This window comes from Narcine bancroftii, chromosome 3 (genome assembly GCF_036971445.1).
Source record: "Narcine bancroftii isolate sNarBan1 chromosome 3, sNarBan1.hap1, whole genome shotgun sequence".
NCBI lineage: Eukaryota > Metazoa > Chordata > Chondrichthyes > Torpediniformes > Narcinidae > Narcine > Narcine bancroftii.
Genome location: NC_091471.1, coordinates 81,244,812 through 81,267,375, shown reverse-complemented (window position 1 = coordinate 81,267,375; position 22,564 = coordinate 81,244,812). Strand labels below are relative to the sequence as shown.

Genomic DNA, 22,564 nt, shown 5'->3' with positions numbered 1-22,564 from the left:
CAGGCATCTCCTCAAAACCTTCGTGGTCCTGGGAATGGGGGCTCTAACAGGGGGCACATCCTATCAGGGTCGGGGCCAATGACGCCATTCCCCATCACATAGCCAAGGATAGTCAGATGTTTAGTCCTGAACACAAACTTGCTAGAGTTATAAGTGAGATTCAGGGCATTCACTGTGTGGAGAAAACTCTGAAGATTGATGTCATGGTCCTCCATGGTATGGCTACAGATGGTGACATTATTGAGGTAGGGGAAGGTAGCCTTCAACCCATACTTGTCCATCTGACTCTGGAAGATAGAAACTCCTTTAGTAATACTGAAATTGACCCTCTGGAAATGATAGAAATGACCTAGAGTCTCAAAAGCTGTATATAGACAGTCCTCAGAATGGATTGGCAGTTGGTGATGAGCAGTTTTCAGGTCGATGGTCGAATAGACCCGATACTGCGCAATATCATTCACCATGTCTGCAATTCGAGGGAGGGGTAAGCGTCCAAGAGTTTGGCTATAGTCAATTACTAGCCTGGTCTCGTTTTCCCCTTTTACCACCACCACTTGTGCTTTCCATGGGCTGGTGCTAGGTTCGATGTGAAGATGTTGCATCTCAGACTTTGAAGTCTCAATCTGCCATGCTGTACCTCCTGCTCTTGATAGCAATAGGTTTGCAGTCTGGGGACTGATTCAGGGAGAGAGGTGGGGGGAGGGGGGTGTCGATATTCAGTGTTGAGAGGCTGCATGTGGGTTCTGATTTTAGAGGCCCTCCATTCCGAACCGTTACAAGGGATAAGGGACCAGAATACTCCAAGATCATACTTTTAAGAGGACACAGGAAGTCCATACCCAACACCGCTGGAGAACACCGTTCATTAAGTACATACAGGTGTATTTTACAAAATCCTTCCCCCCCTCCCCATGACAAATGCACAATTACAATGTTCTTGAATATGGGTAGAGTACGAATGAGACACAAGGAATATACGATAATTGGAAGGATGCATTTTCAAATTGTATTCTTGTACAGTCTATGAAGCTTTCAGTAGAGCCTGTGTCGATTAGGCATTTAGTGGAATGTCTTTACCTTCACAGTCACTTTGGAGTTGCTAAGCTGGTGAGGTCTGTCCTGTTCTAGAACCATCAAGGCTATGACCCCAGAGACTCCATACTTCTCATTCGAGAGTCCCCCACCATCCTGGGTTGCCTACAGGTAAGATGGTGTTGAACTAGTGGCGCAACAAGATGACCACTCTCCTTCCTCCTCTGACGATGAAGGCACAGAGTTTGAATTTGCATCCTGGCAAGATGGCCGCCAAGTCTTTTTGCGCTGTTTTCTCGCAGCCAACCTCCTTCGGCGCGTAGTGCAGCAAGTGGGATCAGGCGAATTCGGGACAGATAGCTTGGGGCTGGAATCGGATCTGGAAGCGGTGCAGACCATGAACTTCCCTGGGCTTCCCCTCATGCAGCAATCCCTTACCCAATGTCCTTTCTTGCCACAGCTCGAGCCAGGAAATGAGATCAGCATTGCTGGCTCTTGCCACAGGAAAAGCACTCCCTAGCGTGGGAGTGCTCCCTAGCATGGGAGGCAGCAGCCATTAGGGCTGGGGTAGGGGAGCAGTCAGTCCTTGGAAGGGGTCACCTGAGTGAGTGAGCTTGCTAGCTTCGAGGTTGTCGTTCTCGAGCTTGGCCTGTTCCAGCAACTTGGCTAGCCAGGTCCTTTTCCAACTCGAGCAGCTGCAGCCTCATGTACTTCGAGAGGACCCCTGCAACTAGAGTGTCCCGGATCGGTTCTTCCTCATGAACATGGCTCATAGCCATTTCGTATCTGCACTTTTTGGCAGGCGTCCACAGATCCAGCAGGTAATCATTGATGGTCTCTCCTGGCTGTTGGTGACGTAGAGTGAGTCAGTGCCTCACTAGGATTCATTTTGCAACTTCAAGTACTAAGCCTTCAAAGCCTCAATGGCAGCATCATGTGTAGTGCATTCTTTGATGACTGCATACCCTTTTGTTCCTACCCTGGAAACTAGTGTGAACCTCCCGAGTTCATCAGTATGGAAGAGGTCTCTGGTCGCGTTCAGGTAGGCCTGAAAGCAGTCTAGCTAGTACATGTCGGGGGAGAGAGGGTCTGTCAGCAGGATACCAGGCTTGAGCAGCTCTTCCATCTTCTAGGGAATAAGCTAATAAAATTGTAGCGTGAATAAAAGCTCTCACGACTGTAGCTTATAATTGAGGATAGTGTCTTAGTGATCTTCGGAAGGGTTCAGGGTTTAGGCATGAAACCAGGGTTATATTTGGGTAGATGGGGGTGGAGCCAATATAACACACCACCAGTGAATCTCCGTTCACTGCAATAAGACAACCTGAAATCTGGCATTTACCACTGATCACAATAAAAGCCTTTCACAACATATTAATAACAAATTATTTAAAGATTTAAATTTAATCTGGATAGTTTAACATAAACCATTATCAATCTGATTTTAAGATGACATATTTAAGTTTAAGATCATCATATACGATGACATATATGGTGGCTCCAGTGAATTCCAGTGTTTTGAAACTAGAAATATTTGCATAACCATGTCTGGGGTTAATTTAATTGGTTTAAGATTTTTTTTTAATTAGATGGAGTTGAATCGGTGGTTGATGTTCAATCCTCCTGCATGTTAGTATATTTCCAAAGGAGAAGGCAAGCAAATAAACTGCTGATTTATGAATTTTATATTGAAGGGCAAATGTTGAGGTTTTATTTGACTTGTGTTACAGTTATCTAAAAATCTTGTTTATGAAGGTTATTCAATTTAGATTTTGAAAGAGCTAATAATAATTGTTTGGTTTTTTTTGTGATAACTGCTGCTGTCCTTTGGATGGAGACCGTCATCACTTGTTCTCATGTGGTTGCTCTGCAATTGCTGTTGGATTCATTTGCCTAACTAGAGCAGTATTTCTTCTACCCGTCCACGTAATAAAACCCTTTTAATGATATAGGCCAAAAGCAAAGCACAACGTTTCTGGAGAAACTCAGTAGGTTATGCAGCATTCACAGGAACAAAAGGGTAACCAACTTTTCGTGCTTGGGCCCTTTGTCGGGTCTAAGCAGGTACAGAATAAAATATTTATGTCCCCTGACAAACATTAACCATGCTTTGTCAAATCTTAATCTCTAAGTAAAACAGTTCCAAAAAACATTTCATTTGTGGATGGTTTGGCATGTCGTGCTACCTTGGCACTGAAAATATTGCAGCTTATTTCTTGATCCATTTAATTACAGAAAGTCAGTGAGTAATCTTTTGGGGCCAACTGCTGAATTGAAGATCACTGTTGAACTATTGGTTCTTAACTTGGGTACTGCAAAATATTTGCCTCCTGTATTATGTTCAATATGATTGTCAAATATACTGTTTTTGTTGGTATGGAAATGACTGTGACATACTCAAGATCTCCAGTACCTGTATTTATTTCAAATTACCATGAGTGAGTCCATACAGTGTATAATATTTGGCAAAATGATGTAGGGGATGAAGCCTTTGCTTAACATCCACAAATGGAATGGAAGCCTCCATTCCTTTCCTATCTCTACTCCATTTTCATGATAATCGTGATGTGGCTGAGATTTGTTGAATTCTGCATATTAGTAGTTAAACTAGAACACAGGCAGTACCAAGGTTACAAACTAGTTCTGTTCCTAAGTTGAATTTGTAGGTAAGTCAGAACAGGTACATACGGTTCTTATTTAGCAACTTTTAGCATCAGCAAGTCAAATGTTTATAGAACTATATATTTTATCTTTCTAAGTGGGGGAAAAAAATGATTAAAAGTTAACACTCACTCTTGTTCCATCGATGCTTTGCATGCCGAAAGGATCATTTGTGAGGTAACATTAAGTGCATGTGCAAATTGGGGCACAGTTACACGCATGGGTGAATTGGGGGAACAGTCAGTTTGCAAGTATGAGTAGTCCGTAAGACAGACATTCGTAACATGGGGACTGCCTGTACCTACTGGATTGCATGTTTATTGAAACCACTGGATATCTAGCAATGAGAATATGAGTTTTAAAATGTTCAGTGAGAGAGACTGCATTCCATTCCCTTCTTTATAATTCAGCAAGGCTAAAGCTGATGATGAACTCCTTATTTGGCAATAACAGTAAAAGACTATTAACCATTGAGTAAGAGATGCATCCTGGTTGACTAATCCCAAAAGAATCCTAAGAAATGTACTTGTATGGTGAAAGTTTGTTTGAATGTTCTAGAAAACTGGATGTTTGTCTGTATAAATATGTCACTTGTAAGACAGAAGGCAGACTTCCCTGTGGTGAGAATAGCTGCTTGTGGCAATGCTTCTTGCTGTAATGGAGTTCTCACACTTTGCAAAATGAATTAAAATAGCACAGTGAAGTTCTGGACTTCTATTTGTGTTTATCAATTAACCTCGGGTCCACTTTAACAGCAGTATCAGCGATAATCTTTCAAAGTGTATATGCATTTAAATGCCAATATTTAGAAAGTTTTTTTTGTACTTACAGGTACAATTTCAGTTGTGTATTTAATTATTTTGGTAACACTGAAGGCAGCACAACAAGGATTTCACATGGAATTCCACTGGTTTGAATCTGCAAACAATTTTGTCGCAGGTAGGTTACCAGTAAACATGTATCTAAATTTAGCATCAAATTGTCCATATTTTTTCCAATTATATTTTAAAAATGTTGAAGTTGCTTGAGAGCGTACTATTTGAGTTGATCATTTCGGTGCGCAATATTTTGTCAAGTTCTTAAATTTAACAAATCCTGTAGTGGCAGCTACAATAAAGAAGACTCACAACCACCATGTTGGAGGTTCTCAACAACCATTTATTTCAAAACTCATGCGCACCCCTTTAAGGGCAGCGTGAGTTCTGCCCCCGCGTGGGCGGTAACATCATCACGCCTGCCTGAAGCGCGCGCTGGGCTAAAGCCATGAGGTCCCCCGATGGAGCCATCTTCCCGTGGCTGCCACCCCATGCGGCGGTACAAGCGGGGTCGGTTCGCCAAGAGTATGTGTGCCGCCACACAAACACCCCCCACCCCCCCAAGAACTGGCTTACATATCCCGCCGTTTGGGCGGACGGCCTTGGCATTTAGGCTGGGTCGTTTGAATCGGTTAAGTGAGGTCCAGGTGCGCCGACTTGAGGCAGTTCACCGTAAGCAGTTTGATTTTTACCCCCATTGTCCAACGTGAAGGTCTTGCAGGATCGCTGCAGGACTCTGTAGGGGCCTTCATAAGGGCGCTGTGTGCAAGCCACGCCGGACGAAGACGTACTCGGCTGCATCTAGCTCTTTGGGCAGTCTGGATGGTCGGCTACCATGGTGTGTAGAAGGGGGAGCCAGTGAGGCAAGTTTGCTGCGGAGATCTGCCAACAGGGTTGGGTTGTCGGTTGTGGAGTCTGTGTCCAGGCTGAAAAACTCGCCGGACAGCGACAGTGGCACGCTGTAAACCTACTCTGTGGATGATACCTGCAGATCCTCCTTCAGAGAAGTCCTGACGCCGAGCAGGACCCAGGGCAACTCGTCTACCCAGCCGGGACCAGTGAGGCAGGCCATGAGGTCCGACTTTACGTGACTGTGAAATCGCTCCACCAGGCCGTTTGCTTGCAGGTGATACGCCTTGGTGTGGTGGAGCTTGACCCCCAGCAGGCTCACCAACTGTCCAGAGGGCGGACGTGAATTGGGCACCTCTGTCGCTGATGATGTGCATTGGGACTCCTAACCTGGCGATCCAGTGAGCAAGCAAGTTACTGGCGCACGTTTCGGCGTAAGTGTCTTTGATGGGGATGGCTTCCGTCCATCTCATGGTTTGGTTGACCACAGTCAGCAAGTAGCGTGCCTCCCTGGACACCGGCAGGAGGCCCACGATATCAACGTGTATGTGCTGGAAACTTTTGGCCGCTGCGTTGAATTGTTGTATCGGGGCCTTAGTGTGCCAGTGGACCTTGGAGGTCTGGCACTGCATGCAGCTCCTCGCCATTTGCACTACCTCCTTCTTAAGCTCGTGCCACACAAACAGCTCTGCCACCATCTGTACCGATATCTTGACCGAAGCGTGTGCTAGATCGTGGACCATGCTGAAGGCCTGCAACCTCCACTGTGGTGGGACTACTGGGCATGGCGATCCGGTGGAAACTTCACAGAGCAGCGTGTGCGGGCTGCCCAGCAAACGGATGTCTTGGAGGTGGAGACTGTAATGGTGTTGCAGAGGGCCTGTGTCTCTGCGTCCTCCCTCTGGGCCAATGCCAGCTGGGTGTAGTTTAGGCCAGGGGCAAGGCTGTGGATTGCGGGTCATGAAAGCACCACAACATTGTCTCTACCTGCCCTGTGCCACATGTCAGTGGTGAACTCCGACACGTAGGATAGGTGCCTCAGCTGGCGAGCCGACCAGGGATCTTTGGCCATCACGAGGGCCTGCGTGAGCGGCTCGTGATCGGTGAATGGCCTGCCCTCCAGGAAGTACCGGAAGTGTCTGATGGCCAGGGCCAGGAGCTCCCTGTTGAAGGCGCTGTACTTGAGTTCCGGGGGTCGGAGGTACCTGCTGAAGAAGGCCAGTGGGCGCCACTGGCCATCGACCCACTGCTCCAGCACGCCCCCAATGGCTATGGCCGAGGCATCTACCGAGAGCGTGGTGTGGGCCTCTGGGTGCGGGTGGGCCAATAGCATGGCGCTCGCCAGCGCATCCTTTGTTGCTGTGAAGGCGCCCTCCGCCTCTTCCAACCAAACCAGGACCTTGTCCTTCACTGCGATCATCGAGGATAACAGCTATATGTTGCAGGCTGCCCCAGAGATGAACCGATGGTAAAAGTTCACCATGCCAACAAACGCTTGCAGGCCCTTGAGGGTGGTGGGTTTTGGGAACTGACGCACGGCAGCGACCTTCTCTGGTGCCGGAGCAGCTCTGGCCACCGAGATGGTGTGTCCCAGGAATTGCACCATCTGCTTGCTGAATTGGCACTTGGCCACGTTGACCGTGAGGCCGAACTCAGCCAAACGGGCAAACAGGGTGCAGAGATGGACCTAATGTTCCAGCTGCCAATGAGAATGTCATTGAAGTATATGAACACAAAGTCCAGGTCCCTGCCCACTGCGACCATCAGGTGCTGGAACTTCTGGGCCGTGTTTTTTAGTCCAAAAGGCATCTGCAAGAATTCAAACAGCCTGAATTGGGTGACAATCGTGGTCTTATCAATGTCATCAGGGTGGACCGGGATCTGATGTTAGCCCCGTACCAGGTCGACTTTCGAGAAGACCTGGGCACCGTGCAAGTTTGCTGTGAAGTCTTGAATATGCGGGATGGGATACCTATCTAGCGTACTCGTGTCATTCAGGCGCCGATAATCCCCGCAGGGTTGCTAGCCATCGGAACTCTTGGGGACTATGTGGAGAGGGGAGGCCCAGGGACTATCGGACTTGCAGATGATTCCCAGCTCCTGCATCTGGGAGAACTCTTCCTTGGCCAGCTGTAGCTTCTCGAGAGGTAGTCGCCTGGCCTTGGCATGCAGTGGGGTGCCCTGAGTGGAGATATGGTGATCAACCCCATGCTGGAGCATAGCAGCAGTGAACTGTGGCTGCAGGATGGTGGGGAACTCATCGAGTATGCTGGAATACTCGTCCCTGGGAGTGGTGATGGCGACTATCTCCGGCTTACAGGCTTCTGTGGCTTCGAGGTGGACGAACTGAAAAGTGCGAATGTTGACTAGTCGTTTGCCCTTAACGTCCACCAGCAGGCCATGCGCTCTGAGGAAATTGGCCCCCAACGTGCAATGCCCACTGAGGCCAGCACAAATCTCTAGCGAAACTTGTCCTTCCCGATCTGGATCTGCGCCCTGTGAGTGCCGAAGGTCTTGATGGCGGATCCGTTGGCTGCCCGCAGGGTAGGGTCCTGTGCTCGGGTGCAAGTCTCAAGGGCAGTCGGAGGTAAGACACTCAGCTCCGCTCTGGTGTCCACTAGGAAATGTCAGCCGGTGGACTTGTCAGTCACATGCAAGAGGCTGTTCACGTGGCCAGCCGCTGCACCCATCAATGGCGGCTGGCCGAGTCATTTCCCAGAAAGTACAGGGCTGCCTGCACTTACAGACTTGAGCCCCTCAACATTGTTGGTAGAAGCACCAGGTTGGGGTGGTGTCCTTCTGGCTTGTGCCTGGGCCTGTGCCTGCAGCCGACTTGGTCCTGGGCGGGTGACCTGGCTGGGGCGGCTTCGTTCTCCCGCTTGGTTCGCCAGAGGGTGTCTGCGCGGTCCGCAACTCGCCGTGGGTCAGAGAAGTCTCTGTCCGCCAGCAGGAGCTGTATGTCTTCGGGCATCTGCTCAAGGAAAAGCTGGCAGAACAAGAAGCAGGGCGTGTGATCCTCCACCGGCACCAGCATCTCATCCATCAGGGCCGACGGGATTCTGTCTCCTAGCCTGTCTAGATGCAAGAGTCGAGGTGCACTGTTGTGGGGAGAGACCGAAAGTGCCGAGAAGGAGGTTCTCGAGGGCAGGGTATTTACCATTGTCCGGCAAGTTGTGGATGAGGTCGTCCACCCTGGCCGCAGTCTCCTCGTCGAATACACTCATGACATGGTAAAATATCGTGGTGTCAGAAGAAATGTTTCTGAGGCAAAACTGCTTCCACCTACCCAAATCACGAACGTAGACGATGGGTCCAGAAAGGAGGCAGTTTCACCACGACAGTGTTGATATCTGCGGGATCCATGCTGGGAGGCCAGAAAAACATCTGGACTCATCGGGGTCACCAATGTAGCGGCAGCTAGATGAAGAAGACTCACAACCACCACGTTGGAGGTTCTCAGCGACCATTTATTTCAAAACTGATGCGCGCCCCTTTAAGGACAGCATGAGCTCCACCCCCGCGTGGGTAGTGAAGTCATCACGCCTGCCTGAGGCGCGCACTGGGCTAAAGCCACGAGGCAAGGAGGTCCCCCAACAGCGCCATCTTCTTGTGGCTGCCCCACCATGAGGCGGTACAAGCAGGGCCTGTTTGCCACGAGTATGTGCGCCACCACAATCCTTTCATATTAGAAGTGTTCTTCAACCTTTTGCTACATTGATCTAACTGGCACTATCATTGTTGGTTAATTTTTTTTTATCTTGCTGTGTATTTTGTGCATTTTTATAATCCCCATCTTGGAGTTTGTGGCATACTAAGTCCCTTGTTATTAGCATTCCTTGTGAGACCATTGATGCAACATGCAATATAGTTGGGTGAATTGTGGACTTGAAGGGCTAAATAAGATGTTCTTTCTGTACTTAGAGTCAGCCAAGCATAATTTAAATTTAATTTTTTTAAATAATTTAGACATGCAGGTCATTTTGGCCCATGCCCCCCAATTTTACACCCAATTAACTTACACCCCCAGCACATTTTGAATGGTGGGAGGAAACGGGAGCCCAGGGGAAAACCCACACAGACATGGGGGGAAAAGTACAAACTCCTTACTGACAGTGTGGGATTCAAACCCCATCGCTGGCACTGTAAAGGCTTTGCACTAACCACTATGCCATCCGTGCTTCCCCTTGTATTTCACAGTAGAACATTGTGAAAGGTTGAGTGACTTACTATTTCCATGTTTCTATTCCTGGTATAAATACTTTTTAGTTTTATTATTGCATTCGTATTTGGAAAAAATATACCACCATCTTCAATCTGGAAATTACAAAGCAAAAACAAAAATGCGAGTCAGGTATTGCCAGAATCCAGAGTTTCACAGTATGAAAACATGTTCTTCTGCTCAACCTATCAATGGTTACCAAGCTAACCTTAATTGCACATGCTCAACTGAATAGGTAGTCTGATTCCAATGTAAGATCCAGTTAGCATTGCTTGACAGAGGTAGATTTTTCCTGTACAGTGCTGGAGACTCCTGTTACAGAGTCCAGAGGACCCCAAAAACCAGCAGCAATAGATATGCCCGACAACACAGGGTTACTTAAACTAAAGTAGTTTTTAATTATATTTGAACAAGAAAACAGAATTGAACATTAACTTGTTAATTAACCTATCTAATTACTTAATCCCCCTTCCTCTAATATTAAGCACAGGTGTGTGTAATGTATATTTAAAGATTAGAAAAGTTCTTTGGATCACAGTCCAATCTCACTGGTTGCAGGCAATTCTTGTACTGGGCACAGAAGTTAGCATTAACAAAGTTCACCAGTCTTTGGTGCTTAACAGGCAAATGGTTACCACTCAGGAGGGTTCTTGCTGGTTTTCAGAGAGAGATTCCTTTTCTAGGACATCCGCAACAAATCCTTCTCAATCAGTCTTGCTGATTAAACTTGCCCCCTTCAGGGTTCTCCAGATGATCCTCTTTCTTTCAGATCACCTTTCACACCACCAGTCTTCTCCTTTGACCAGGCAGCCTTCCAAAGTTTGCCAGCTTTGTCCTTCTGGAACAAATTTCTGTCTCTTCTCTCTGTTTCACACCCTCCCTGAGAGCAAAACTGTTCTCCTCTGCCTGCAAAGATCATATGTTCTCCAAGGCAAGCTGCTGTCAATACTTTGTTGCCTCCTGCATAAAGCATTCTGCAAAAGTCCTGCAAATATTCTGTGTTTTAAAATGTGTGTGTGCAAGTTGCTCTAACAATTCCTCCCAAACCACCTCTAAATACTCGGTCACACTCCCTACACTTCTGTATTCTGCCAATAGACAACATGGAGTTCAGTGAACCATCAGCTCTAAAAGCAACGCCTTGCACAATTTGGCCCTTTACTACTCCTAATTTAACCTTGTCTTCAGTCATATTTGAGAATGTGAGGATTATACAATATGATGTTGAGACCATACTTGGAATATTGTGTGTAGTTGTGATGCCCAAGTGCATAAACAATGTCATTGAGCTGGAAATGATTTTTTTTGTTTTTTAAAAAAAGGTGCATGAGAACATAACCAGGACTAGTAGACTTGAATTAATAAAGTTGGTAAGGCTGGGAAATTACTCTCTGTGGAGTTGGATGCATCTATCAAGGTTTGTAAAATAATGAGGGGCATAGATAAAGTACATTTTTGGAGACCTTTTTTGCCATGGTAGGGGAATATAAAACTAGAGGGCATAGATAAAAGGTGAGATGAAGATTTAAAAGGGATCTGGGGGGCACCTTCACATGGAGGATGCTAGGTACATGGAATGAGTTGTTGAAGTCAGTGGTAGAGGTGGGGCAATTGTAATTTCTTGAACACATTTAAACATACAATAGTACGGGCCCATCAGACCACAATAATATTACAGATGCATGGTTGAGACAGCAGTGGTGACATTATTTTTTATTTAGTCATACACCACAGTAACAGGCCATTTCAACCCATGAGTTTGTGCTGTCCAATGAACCTACATCTCTCATGGGCCAAAATGGCCTGTTACTGTGCTGAGTGTTTAAATTAAAACGTCGGCCACCCTGGTTTAGAGGGACATGGGCTGATCACGTTCAACTGTGACTACCTTGGCCATCATGGACAATTTGGGCAGAAAGCCCAGTTTCTGTACGGTGGAAATTTGATTCTCATCTGGCAATATCACCTAGCATTTTTATGTTGTATGGAGTTCTGAATATAGCTCTGATCAAGTTGGTTACTATCTTTGAGTCTCTTCAGCAACATTGGTGGGAACTTCGATCTCATCTGCAGCATAGTGCCCCTGAAGAGTTGGTTTGATTTTTGCATCATGTTTGACACAAACATGATAGGCTGAAGGGCCTTTTCTAATACTGTACTATTCTGCATTGTCTGCTCTAAACCCAGACATTCCTACAGTGATTTCCCTTTTTTCAACCCATCTACTGCTGACATTTGGTCTGAAAGCAGCAGAAGTACAGCTATTTCAATCATTCTGTGAGCATCCTCCTATTTTTCACCCTGTCCATGTCCTAATTTTCATTCCCCCAGTGCTCATTTATCTTGAATTTTGGTTCAGGAGCACATTAATTATTTTGAAGTAAATTTTCGATCTAAATCTGTACATATTTCAAATTTGGTGTGGAAAAGTAATTTGGGTTTAGAATTCCAAAATATACTGATTTTGGTAGTTAATAAAGCTTTAATTTTTTTTTTCAGAATTTCGATTATCTTTCCCACATCTGACTGGAGTTCTTGCACTTGCTTTCTTCATTCATAACTGTGTCATCACTCTTTTAAAGAACAACCAACACCAAGAAAATAATGTAAGTTTTTGCATGGGAAAGGTTTAACCATCTGATCTTTGCATTATTCATATCATTTGAATTGGCTATTCATTTGCATTCCATTATGATGTGGGATAAAGAGGCAGTGTAGTGAAGTATTCTATACTGAGCTACTATAGACGATGTACGTGTTGTGGAATCACTGTACACATTGTCGAGTTGATTTATACGTGGGGAAGTTGATGTACACACTGGAGTCTGGTGCAAAACTGAAACCTGCAGGCTTGTGTGCTGGGCTTGTATACATCACTGCTTCTGTCACATGACAGGAAGTGACATCATCAGTGATGCCATCAGCCCAGATTAAAAACCTGTGTTGGATGCAGGTCAATTTCCTTCGTTTTCCACAGCACATCTGCTATTTTGGGAGCGGGTTTGCCCGATGGTAAGTGGGTCACAACATGACTCACCCCCCCCCCCCCCCCAAGAACCGGCAATCCTGCTGCAGACCCCAAAGTCTGTATATTATTTTGTTTGGGCAGTCTTCCTCTCCGCCATGGTGCCTGAACAAAGACTGGTTCGTACAGATCCAGATGGGCAGTTTTGAGGTGTTCAATTACATAAGCTTCCTCTTTACCTCCGATGTCCAAAATGTATGTTGAACTATTGCTTCTTAGTACTGCCAAGAGACCGTCATACAGACACTGGAATGGTGCTTGTTGTGCTTCTTTCTGTTTTTAAAAAAAAAGTTCTTGCTAACCTGCAAGTTATAGGGTATATAGGACCTGGTCTGACCGTGTTGAGATGTTGGTATGGGCACTAAAGAACCGAGCTTCTCACGGAGCTTGCTTAGGACCTCTGTGGGCGTTTCCTCCTGTCCTTGTGAGTCTGATACAAATTCTCCTGGACCCATCAGGGGCACACTGTAGACCAGCTCTGCCAATGAGGCATCTATTATCATCCTTAAGTGCCGTTCGAATGCCCAAGAGTACCCAGGTCAATTCATTAACCCAGTTAGGGCCGATTTCAAATGCCTATGGAACCTTTCTACTAGTCCATTGGATTGTGGGTGGTATGCAGTTGTATGATGCAACTTGGTTCATGCAGGGTGGCCATTACTAACCACAGGCTTGATGTGAATTGGGCATCCCTGTCAAACATGATGTGTGCTGGCAGACCGAAACATGCTATTCAGGTGGAAATGAGGGTCCTGGCACAGGTGTCAGTAGTCATGTCTGCCAGTGGAAGCACCTCTGGCCACTGCATGGCCTGATCCACTATAGCAAGAAGAAAGCGAGAACTACGTGACACCAGCCTACCATGTTCATGTATATATGGTCAAACCTCCGAAAAGTTGGGGCTTTCATGTGTGCTGGACTTCGGATGTCTAGCAACGAGTGCATGTCATCATCCAATTGCTGACCTGGTTTCAAAGGCCATGCCTCACAAATCTGTTGGCTACCTTCAACCCCATGTAACATGTCAAATACCTGCTGCCTCCAGATCTTCGGAATGATTGGGCAAGGATGACCTGTAGATATGTCACACAGGAGTTTGAGCTCCCCCGGGCCAACTGGAATTTCATCCAGCTCCAGGTTCAAGCCTTCTGTTCCGTTACACAGAATTTCTTCGTCTACCTGTTGCACTTTTGTGAGCACAACATGATACATCCCTTGGGCTTAGGTCTGCATGGATTGTATGGCCGGGTGAGACAGCGCATCTGCCACTACATTGGCCTTTCCTGAGATGTGTTCTATGGACATTGTGAACTCAGAAATATATAAAAAATGTCTCTGTTGATGAGCCGACCATTGATCTGATACCTTAGTGAAGGCAAATATAAGCCACTTGTGGTCCATAAAAGCCACGAAATGCATGATTTATAGAAAGTACCTGGAATGTCTGATAGCTAGATACAGTGCCAACTCAATCAAAAGCACTGTACTTGAGTACTGGTGGCTTTAGGTGCTTGCTAAAAAAGCCAATGGTTTCCAATGCTCATCAATGTACTTGTTCAAGCACCCTTCCTAACTGCTGCGCTGAATGCATCCACTGTCAGGACATCCGTTCTTGGGTGGACCAGCAATGCAGCATTAGCCAGTGCTTCCTTGGCATTTTTGAATGCTGCCGACGATTCTTCATCCCAAGTGACATCTCTTGCCTTGCCTGACACCAGGACAAAGAGGAGGTGCATGATGCAAGCCATTGATGGTAAAAACTGGCAATAAAAGTTCACCATTACAATGAACTCCTGGAGGCCTTTAACTATGCTAGGCTTAGCAAATGCCCAGATTGCTTTGACCTTTGCCAGTAGTGGCTCTGCTCCATGTTTGTTAATTCTATGGCCAAGAAAGTCAATGGTCGCTAACCTGAATTGGCGCTTGGCCAGGTTGATGGTCAGCCCAAACTCATTCAAACGAGCAAAGCTTGCACAGGTGGGACAGATGTTCATGATGACTGTGGCAAGCGATAACTTTGTCATCTAGGTATATGAAGTAAAGTAGAGATCGTGCCCCACTCTGTCCATTAAATGTTGGAAAGTCTGCATGGCTTTCTTGAGCCCAAAAGGCATCCTTCTGAATTCAAAAAGGCCAAAGGGTGTAATAATAGCCATTTTTTGAAATTTCATCCAGGTGGACCAGGATCTGATGATACCCCCAGACCAGGTCCACCTTGGAAAAGATGTGGGCTCCCTGCAGGTTGGATGTGAAGTCCTGTAAATGCAGTCTGGGTAGCGATTCGGTGTGGTAACCTCGTTCAACCTGCGGAAATCACTGCAGGGTCATCTCCATCCACCTGTGGCCTTGGGTACCGTGTGGAGCAGGGAGGCCCAGGAGCTATTGGACTGTTGTATAATACCCATGTCCTCCATCCTTTTAAACTCCTCTTTGGCCAGAAGAAATTTATCTGGAGGGAGCCTTTGAGCTCGAGCAGGCCCTTCAGTTGGTACATGGTGCTGCACCCCATGTTTCGGCATTGCTGAGGTGAATTGCGGCATAATTATTGTGGGGAATCCCGTCAACAACCTGGCAAATTCATTCTCCGAAAGAGCAATGGAGTCTAAATGCAGGGCTGGCAGCTTGGCCTCACCTAGGGCGAAGATCTAGAAAGTGTTCAAATGAACGAGCCTTCGTCCCTCTAGATCAACCAGCGGACTATATACTCTGAGGAAACCAGCTCTCAGTAGTGGTTGTGCGACCTCAGCCAAATATGAACGTCCACATGAACTTAGTATTGCCAAATTGAAGCAGGATCCTATGTGTGCCAAATGTCTGGATAGTATTGCAGTTTGCAGCTTTCAGTGATGGCCTGGGTTTTCTCTTGCGTGTGTCACACCCCGAAGGGGGAAGCATGCTGATCTCAGCCACTGTATTCATCAAGAAACACTAGTTGGAATGTCTATCCCAGACATATCACAAGACAAAGGAACAGAAGCAGGCCACTCGGCCCATCGAGTCTGTTCTGTGAATCTACACTAAGCTACTCTACACTAGTTCCAATTTCCAGCCTTTTCCCCAGATCCCTTGATGCCCTCACTAATAAGATACTTGTCTATTTCTTGTTTAAATACTCCCAGTGATCTGGCTTCCACTGCTGTATGCGGCAGTGAGTTCCACAGATCCATGACCCTCTGACTAAAGAAATTCTTCCTAATCTCTGTTTTATATGGATAACCTCTAATTTTCAGACTATGACCCCTTTTCCTTGATTCATCCACCAAGGGAAACATCTTACCCACATCCACCCTATCTAAACCTTTCAAAATATGAAATGCCTCTGAGATCTACTCTCATTCTCCTATACTCCAAGAGCTGCCAAACTCTCCTTGTACGTTAGCCCTTGCATTCCTGGAATCATCCTAATAAATCTCCTCTGCATCCTCTTCAACAACATCACACTCTTTCTAAGATAGGGGGCCAAAAACTGCTCACAGGACTACAAATGAAGTCTCACCAGTGTCCCATAGAGCCTCATCAACACCTCTTTACTCTTGTACACTATTCCTCTTGAAATGAATGCCAACGTAGCATTCGCTTTCTTCACTTCCAGTTTCATCTGGTCATTAACTTTTAGGTTTCCCTGCACGAGGACACCCAGGACCCTTTGTACATCCGAGGTCTGAATTTTCACCCCATCCAAATAGTATTCTGCCTGTTTATTTCCATTGCCAAAATGTACAACTGGACATTTCTCTGTTAAATCTCATTTGCCATAATTTTGCCCAGTCTCTTAATCTGTCTATATCCTTCTGCAACTTTACGGTTTCTACTACACTTCCTACTCCACCACCTGTCTTGGTGTCATCCGCAAATTTGGCCACAAAGCCATTCATACCACAATCATCATTAGTATAAATTGTAAACAGCAGCGGCCCCAATACCAACCCCTGCGGAACACCACTAGTTAAAGGCAGCCATCCAGAACAGGAAATCTTAATTTTAACCTTTTGCTTCCTGCCTATCAGCCACTTTTATATACAATTTAATAACTTCCCTGTAATTCCATGGGCCCTCATCTTATTTAGCAACCTAATATGCAGCATCTTATCGAAAGCCTTTTGAAAATCTAAATAGATAACATCCACAGCCTCTCCTTTGTCTATCCGACGAGATTTCTTCAAAAAACTCTAATATGTTGGACAAGCAGGATCTACCCTTTAAAAATCCATGCTGACTTGGACCTATCCTGTCATGCATCTCTAGGTATTTCATCACCTCATACTTGAGAATCCACTCTAATATCTTCCCAACCACTGACGTCAGACTAATCTACCTATAGTTTCCTTTTTTCTGAGTTTCACCTTTCTTAAACAGTGGAACCACATTTGCGACCTTCCAACTCTCTGGAATCTCTCCATAGTCTTATCGATTTCTGGAAGATCATCGCCAATGGATCTACAATCTCCAAAGGCACCTCTTTCAAATCCCGTGGATGCACCTCATCCAGCCCAGGAGATTTATCAATCTTTAATCCGTTTATTTTGCCTAGCACAATTTCTCTAGTAACCCTAACTGAATCTAATGGCCTCTGATGGTCCGGGATATTACTAAGGTCTTCCATGGTTAAATCAGATGCAAAATATTAATTAAGTTCCTCTGCCATCTCTTTATAACCCATTACAATTTCCCCAGCAATTATCAGTCCTATGTCAACACGTGTCTCTCTTTTATTCCTTATATATTTGAAAAAACTCAATATTGTTTTTAATATTGTTAGCTAATCTCCTTTCATAGTTCATCTTTTCTTTCTGAATGACTTTCTTTGTCTCTTTCAATAATTGTCGAAAGGAATCCCAGTCCTCTGATTTCTCACTAATTTTAGCTTTCTTGTATGCCCTCACCTTTGCTTTTATCTTAGCCTTTACCTCTTTTGTTAGCCACAGTGGTACCATCTTTCCTTGGACAAATTTCTTTTTTCATGGAATATATCTATCTTGCATGCCTTTTATTACTTGTAAAAATATCTTCCAGTCCTGCTCTGATCCTCCAATTAGTTTGCTTTCCCAGTTTACTTGAGCTAGTTCCTTTCTCATACCACTGTAATTTCCTTTATTCCACTGAAAAATTGATACATCCGATAATTTTTTTTCCTTTTCAGATTTTAAATTAAATTCAACCATGTTCTGATCGCTGCTTCCTTGAGGTACTTTGACCTTTAACTCCCAAATGACCTCGGGTTCATTGCACATGACCCAATCCAGAACTGCAGATCCCCTGGTGGGCTTCTCAACAGGCTGTTCAGAAAATCTATCTCTTAGGTTTTCTACAAACTCTCTCTCTCCTGGCTTCCAGTATTTTTCTGACTTTCCCAATCCTCTGCCATGTTAAAATCCCCATAATTATTTTGATATTATCCTTGTGGCATGCCCTCTGCATTTCCTGCTGTATCTTATTATCCACTTATTATCTTATTCGGCTACTGTTTGGGGGCCTGTATATAACTGCTAATATGGTCTTTTTACCCTTGACATTTCTTAATTCAACCCATAATGATTCTACCCCTTTTGACCCTATATCCCTTCTTTCTATTGATTTAATGTCATTTTTGATCATCAGAGCTACCCCTCCTCCTCTATCCACCTGCCTATCTTTCCTATAGACTGTGTAACCTTGGATATTGAGCTCCCAATCATAGTCCTCATTGAGCCACGTTTCAGTAATGGCTACAATGTCATACTTTTTCAGTTAAATTTGAGCAACTAGGTCATCCACTTTGTTTCTAATGCTACGTGCATTTAAATATAGTGCCTTTAAACCTGATACCGAAATTGTATGTTCTGTATTCTTTTTGTGCAGCACTTTCTCCTGCCTGCTCACCTGCCTTTTATTTCTGTTGTTATTGAGTCACTCTTCACTATTTATTTCTTTCCCTGTTGTAATTCCCTGTCTCCCTACTGTCCTATTCTCTGCACTCTCATTTTGAATTCCCTCCCCTTGCCAAACTAAATTAAACCCTCCCCAGCAGTTCTAGCAAACCCTCCTGCCAAGTTATTGGTGCAGCCCATCATTGTTATAGAGGCCTGACCTTCCCCAGAAGTGATCCCAATGATCTAGGAATCTGAAGCCCGCCCCCTTCACCAACTCCTTAGCCACGGATTCATCAGCCATATCTTCCTATTAGTACCCTGTCTAGCGTGTGACACAAGTAGCAATCTGGAGATTAACCACCCTCGACGTTCTATCTTTTAACTTTCTACCTAACTCCCTATATTCCCTCTTTAGGACCTCATCTCTACCTCTATATATGTCATTGGTCCCCATGTGGACATGGCATCTGCCTGCTCCCCTTCCCCTTTTAGAATGCTGGGGAGATGATCTGAGACCTCCCTGGACCCCGGGAGGCAACACACCAATTGGGAGTCATGATGCATTCCAGCAAATTTCTAACCAACGAGTCCCCTATCACTAATGCTCTCCTCTCAGCCCTTCCCTTCTGAGCCGAGGTGCCAGTCTCTGTGCCAGAGACTTGTCTGCCTCGACTCGTCCCTGGTAGATCGTACCCACAAGCATTATCCAAAACAACATACCTATTGCTGGTGGGAATGTCCACAGGGGTTCTCTGCATCACTGGTCCCTTCCTTTTATCCCTCCTTACAGTCACCCATGTCTCTGCATCCTGTCTATTTGGGGTGACTACCTCCCTGTAGTTTCTCTCAATTACCTCCTCAGTTCATCCAGCTCCAGTTGCCGAACTCGGTCTGTAAGGAGCTGGAGCTGAGTGCACTTCCTGCAAGTGTGGTTATCTGGGACAAGTATACAATCCCAGATTTCCCACATACCACAGCTGGAGCAATCTACAGTCCAAGGTGACTCCATTAGCTTGTAGATTAACATCCTTGACTAGTCTTACTTTCTCTTCTTACCTTGGTTTCTGCAGCAGCTCTCCTCAGCCCTGCTCGACATAGTCGCTTTCTCCTCACCTGCTTTTGCCAAACCCCGATGAGCCAAAGCCTGGAAGTCCTACTCCTTCGCTACACCACTCATTCACTGGCCACTCCTTGTCCCTCCCCTCCTATTTATTGGCCTACTAACCAATTACTCAATTAAATAAAAGGCTGTCTCAAAGGTCAACTGCCACAGCCATTGGTGACAGCTGGCCCTGGCATTTCACTGAAATGCACAGGGAGGTTGGCATCGGTAAGCTTCTGCACCCCATTGTTGATGGTGCTATCTTCGTCCTGCTATCTCCTGGCTGACTGGCGGTCTGACAACGGATTTGATCGACCCTGCTGCTGGTCTAATGTTGCACATTCCTGCTGCTGTGAGCGGGATCTGGCGACCTGTCCTTCGAATATTACACTTTCTTGCATAGCCTGTCATAGAATGTCAGCACAGGCTGCAACTCCCCATGGGTCACTGAAATCCTCATCGGCCAGCAGCATGTGGATATCTTCTGGCAACTGATCCAAGAAAGCCTGCTCCAAAATGAGGCAGGGCCTATGCCCTCCTGCTAGTGCCAGCATTTCATTCATGAGCGGGGAAGGGGTCCTGTCTCCCAAGCCATTGAAGTGAAGTAAATGGGCCGTTCACTCGCATTGTGCTGCTCTATAATAATTTTTAAAGTTTGGTAGCTGCAAACCACCTTGTTTGTGCCATTCTGTTAATTTATCTAACATTATCCTCGTTTCCCCCCTTTCCATAAGAATTTCATTATTATTCTCTTTAGTTCATTGAAGAATTTCTCTGTTAGGGGAATTGGTAACGATTGAAATAGGTATTGTATCCTTGGGAAGACATTCATTTTAATGCAATTTACCCTCCCTATCAATGTTAGTGGCAATTCTTTCCAATGTTCTAAGTCATCCTGTAATTTCTTCATTAATGGCTGATAATTACTTTGTATAGGTGTCCTAAATTATTATGTAATCTAATACCTAAGTATCAGATTGCTTGTTTTGGCAATTTAAATGGTGATTTTTTTTAAACTCTGTGTAATCTGCATTATTCATTGGCATCGCTTCACTTTTATTTGTGTTGATATTTCTCCATATTCCTTCAATTTCTTATGTTGTTCTTTTATTGATATTTCTAGTTCTGTTAAGTATACTATGATGTCATCTGCAAATAAACTGATTTTATATTCTTTCTCGTTTATTTTTCTCTTTTATTTTATTTTCTGTTCTTATCAGTTCTGCCAATGGTTCTATTGCTAAAGAGAACAGTGAGGGAGTTAGTGGACATCCCTGCCTAGTTGACTTGCTTAATTTAAATTGGTTCGATATATATCCATTTACTGTCACTTTCGCCAATGGTCCCTTATATAATGATTTAATCCAATTAATATATTTCTCTGGTAGGTTGAACCTCTGTAATACTTTGAATGAATAATTCCATTCTACCCTGTCAAAGGCTTTCTCTGCGTCTAAAGCAACAGCCACTGTTGGTATCTTATTTCCTTGTACTGCATGGATTAAGTTAATGAACTTAGACATTGTCTATTGCTCGTATTTTCTTAATAAATCCAGTTTGATCTAGTTTTACTATTTTTGGTACACAGTTGGCCAATCTGTTTGCTAATAGTTTTGCTATTATCTTATAATCTGAATTGAGTAGAGATATTGGTCTATGTGATGCTGGTGTTAGTGGATCTTTCACCGTCTTTGGTATTACTGTAATTATTGCTGTCTTACATGAATCTGGCAAGTTTTGTGTTTCTTCTATCTGGTTCATTATTTCCAGGAGAGGAGGAATTAATAACTCTTTAAATGTTTTATAAAATTCTACTGGGAGTCAGTCCTCTCCAGGCATTTTATTGTTCAGTAGCTTTTTTAATATATCCTGTATTTCCTATATTTCAAATTGTTTTATCAATTTGTTTTGCTCCTCTTCTTACAATTTCGGTAGTTCAATTTTAGCTAAAAACTCATCTATTTTGTCTTCTTCCCTTCGTTCTCAGTTCGGTATAATTGTTCATAGAATTCCTTAAAGTTTTCATTGATCTCTGTTGGGTGATATGTAATTTGTTTGTCCTTTTTCCTTGATGCCAATACAGTTTATTTAGCTTGTTCTGTTTTAAGTTGCCAGGTTAGTATTTTGTGCGTTTTTTCTCCTAGCTCATAATACTTCTGCTTTATTTTCATTATGTTCTTCTCCTCCTTATACATTTGTAATGTTTTGTTTTTTTTTTTGTCCACCGATTCTCTTCTTTTTGTTGTATCTTCCTTTGTTGCTAGTTCTTTTTCTGTACTTACTATTTCCCTTTCCAGCTGTTCTATTTCCCAATTGTAGTCCTTTTTCATCTTAGTTACATAACTTATTATCTGCCCTCTAATGAAGGCTTTCATTGCATCCCATAATATAAATTTGTCTTTCACTGATTCCGTATTTATTTCAAAGTACATTTTAATTTGGCGCTCAATAAATTCTCTAAATTCCTGTCTTTTAAGTAGCATGGAGTTTAATCTCCATCTTTATGTTCTTGGTGGGATGTCCTCCAGTTCTATTGCTAATAAAAGGGGTGAATGATCAGATAACAATCTAGCTTTATATTCCGTTTTCCTAACTCTCCCTTGGATATGGGCTGACAACAGGAACAGGTCAATCCTTGAGTATGTTTTATGTCTACTCGAATAATATGAGTATTCCTTCTCCTTTGGGTGTTGCCTCCTCCATATATCCCAAAAGTTGCATTTCCTGCATTGATTTAACCATAAATTTGGCTACTTTGTTCTTTTTGCTAGTCTTTTGTCCAGTTTTATCCACCTTTGGGTCCAAATTAAGGTTAAAATCCCCTCCTATCAATATATTCCCCTGCGTATCTACAATCTTCAAAAAAAATCTTGCATAAACTTTTGATCCTCTTCATTAGGTGCATATATATATATATATATATATATATAGATCAAATTCCAGAATTCTGAATATATCTGACACTTTATCATTACATATCTCCCTGCTGGATCTATTATTTCCTCCTTTATT

General features: G+C 44.3%; 1 protein-coding gene across 8 annotated transcripts in view; it reads left to right on the top strand.

Moving 5' to 3' along the window:
- slc38a9 (solute carrier family 38 member 9) overlaps nt 1-22,564 on the top strand; it is an 85,234-nt gene that overhangs the window by 32,637 nt on the left and 30,033 nt on the right. For all 8 annotated transcript variants that reach the window (XM_069924378.1, XM_069924377.1, XM_069924381.1 and 5 more), the window contains 2 exons: nt 4,525-4,632; nt 12,076-12,182. In XM_069924378.1, coding sequence (XP_069780479.1) covers nt 4,525-4,632; nt 12,076-12,182 — 215 coding nt within the window. The remainder of the gene's footprint in view (nt 1-4,524; nt 4,633-12,075; nt 12,183-22,564) is intronic.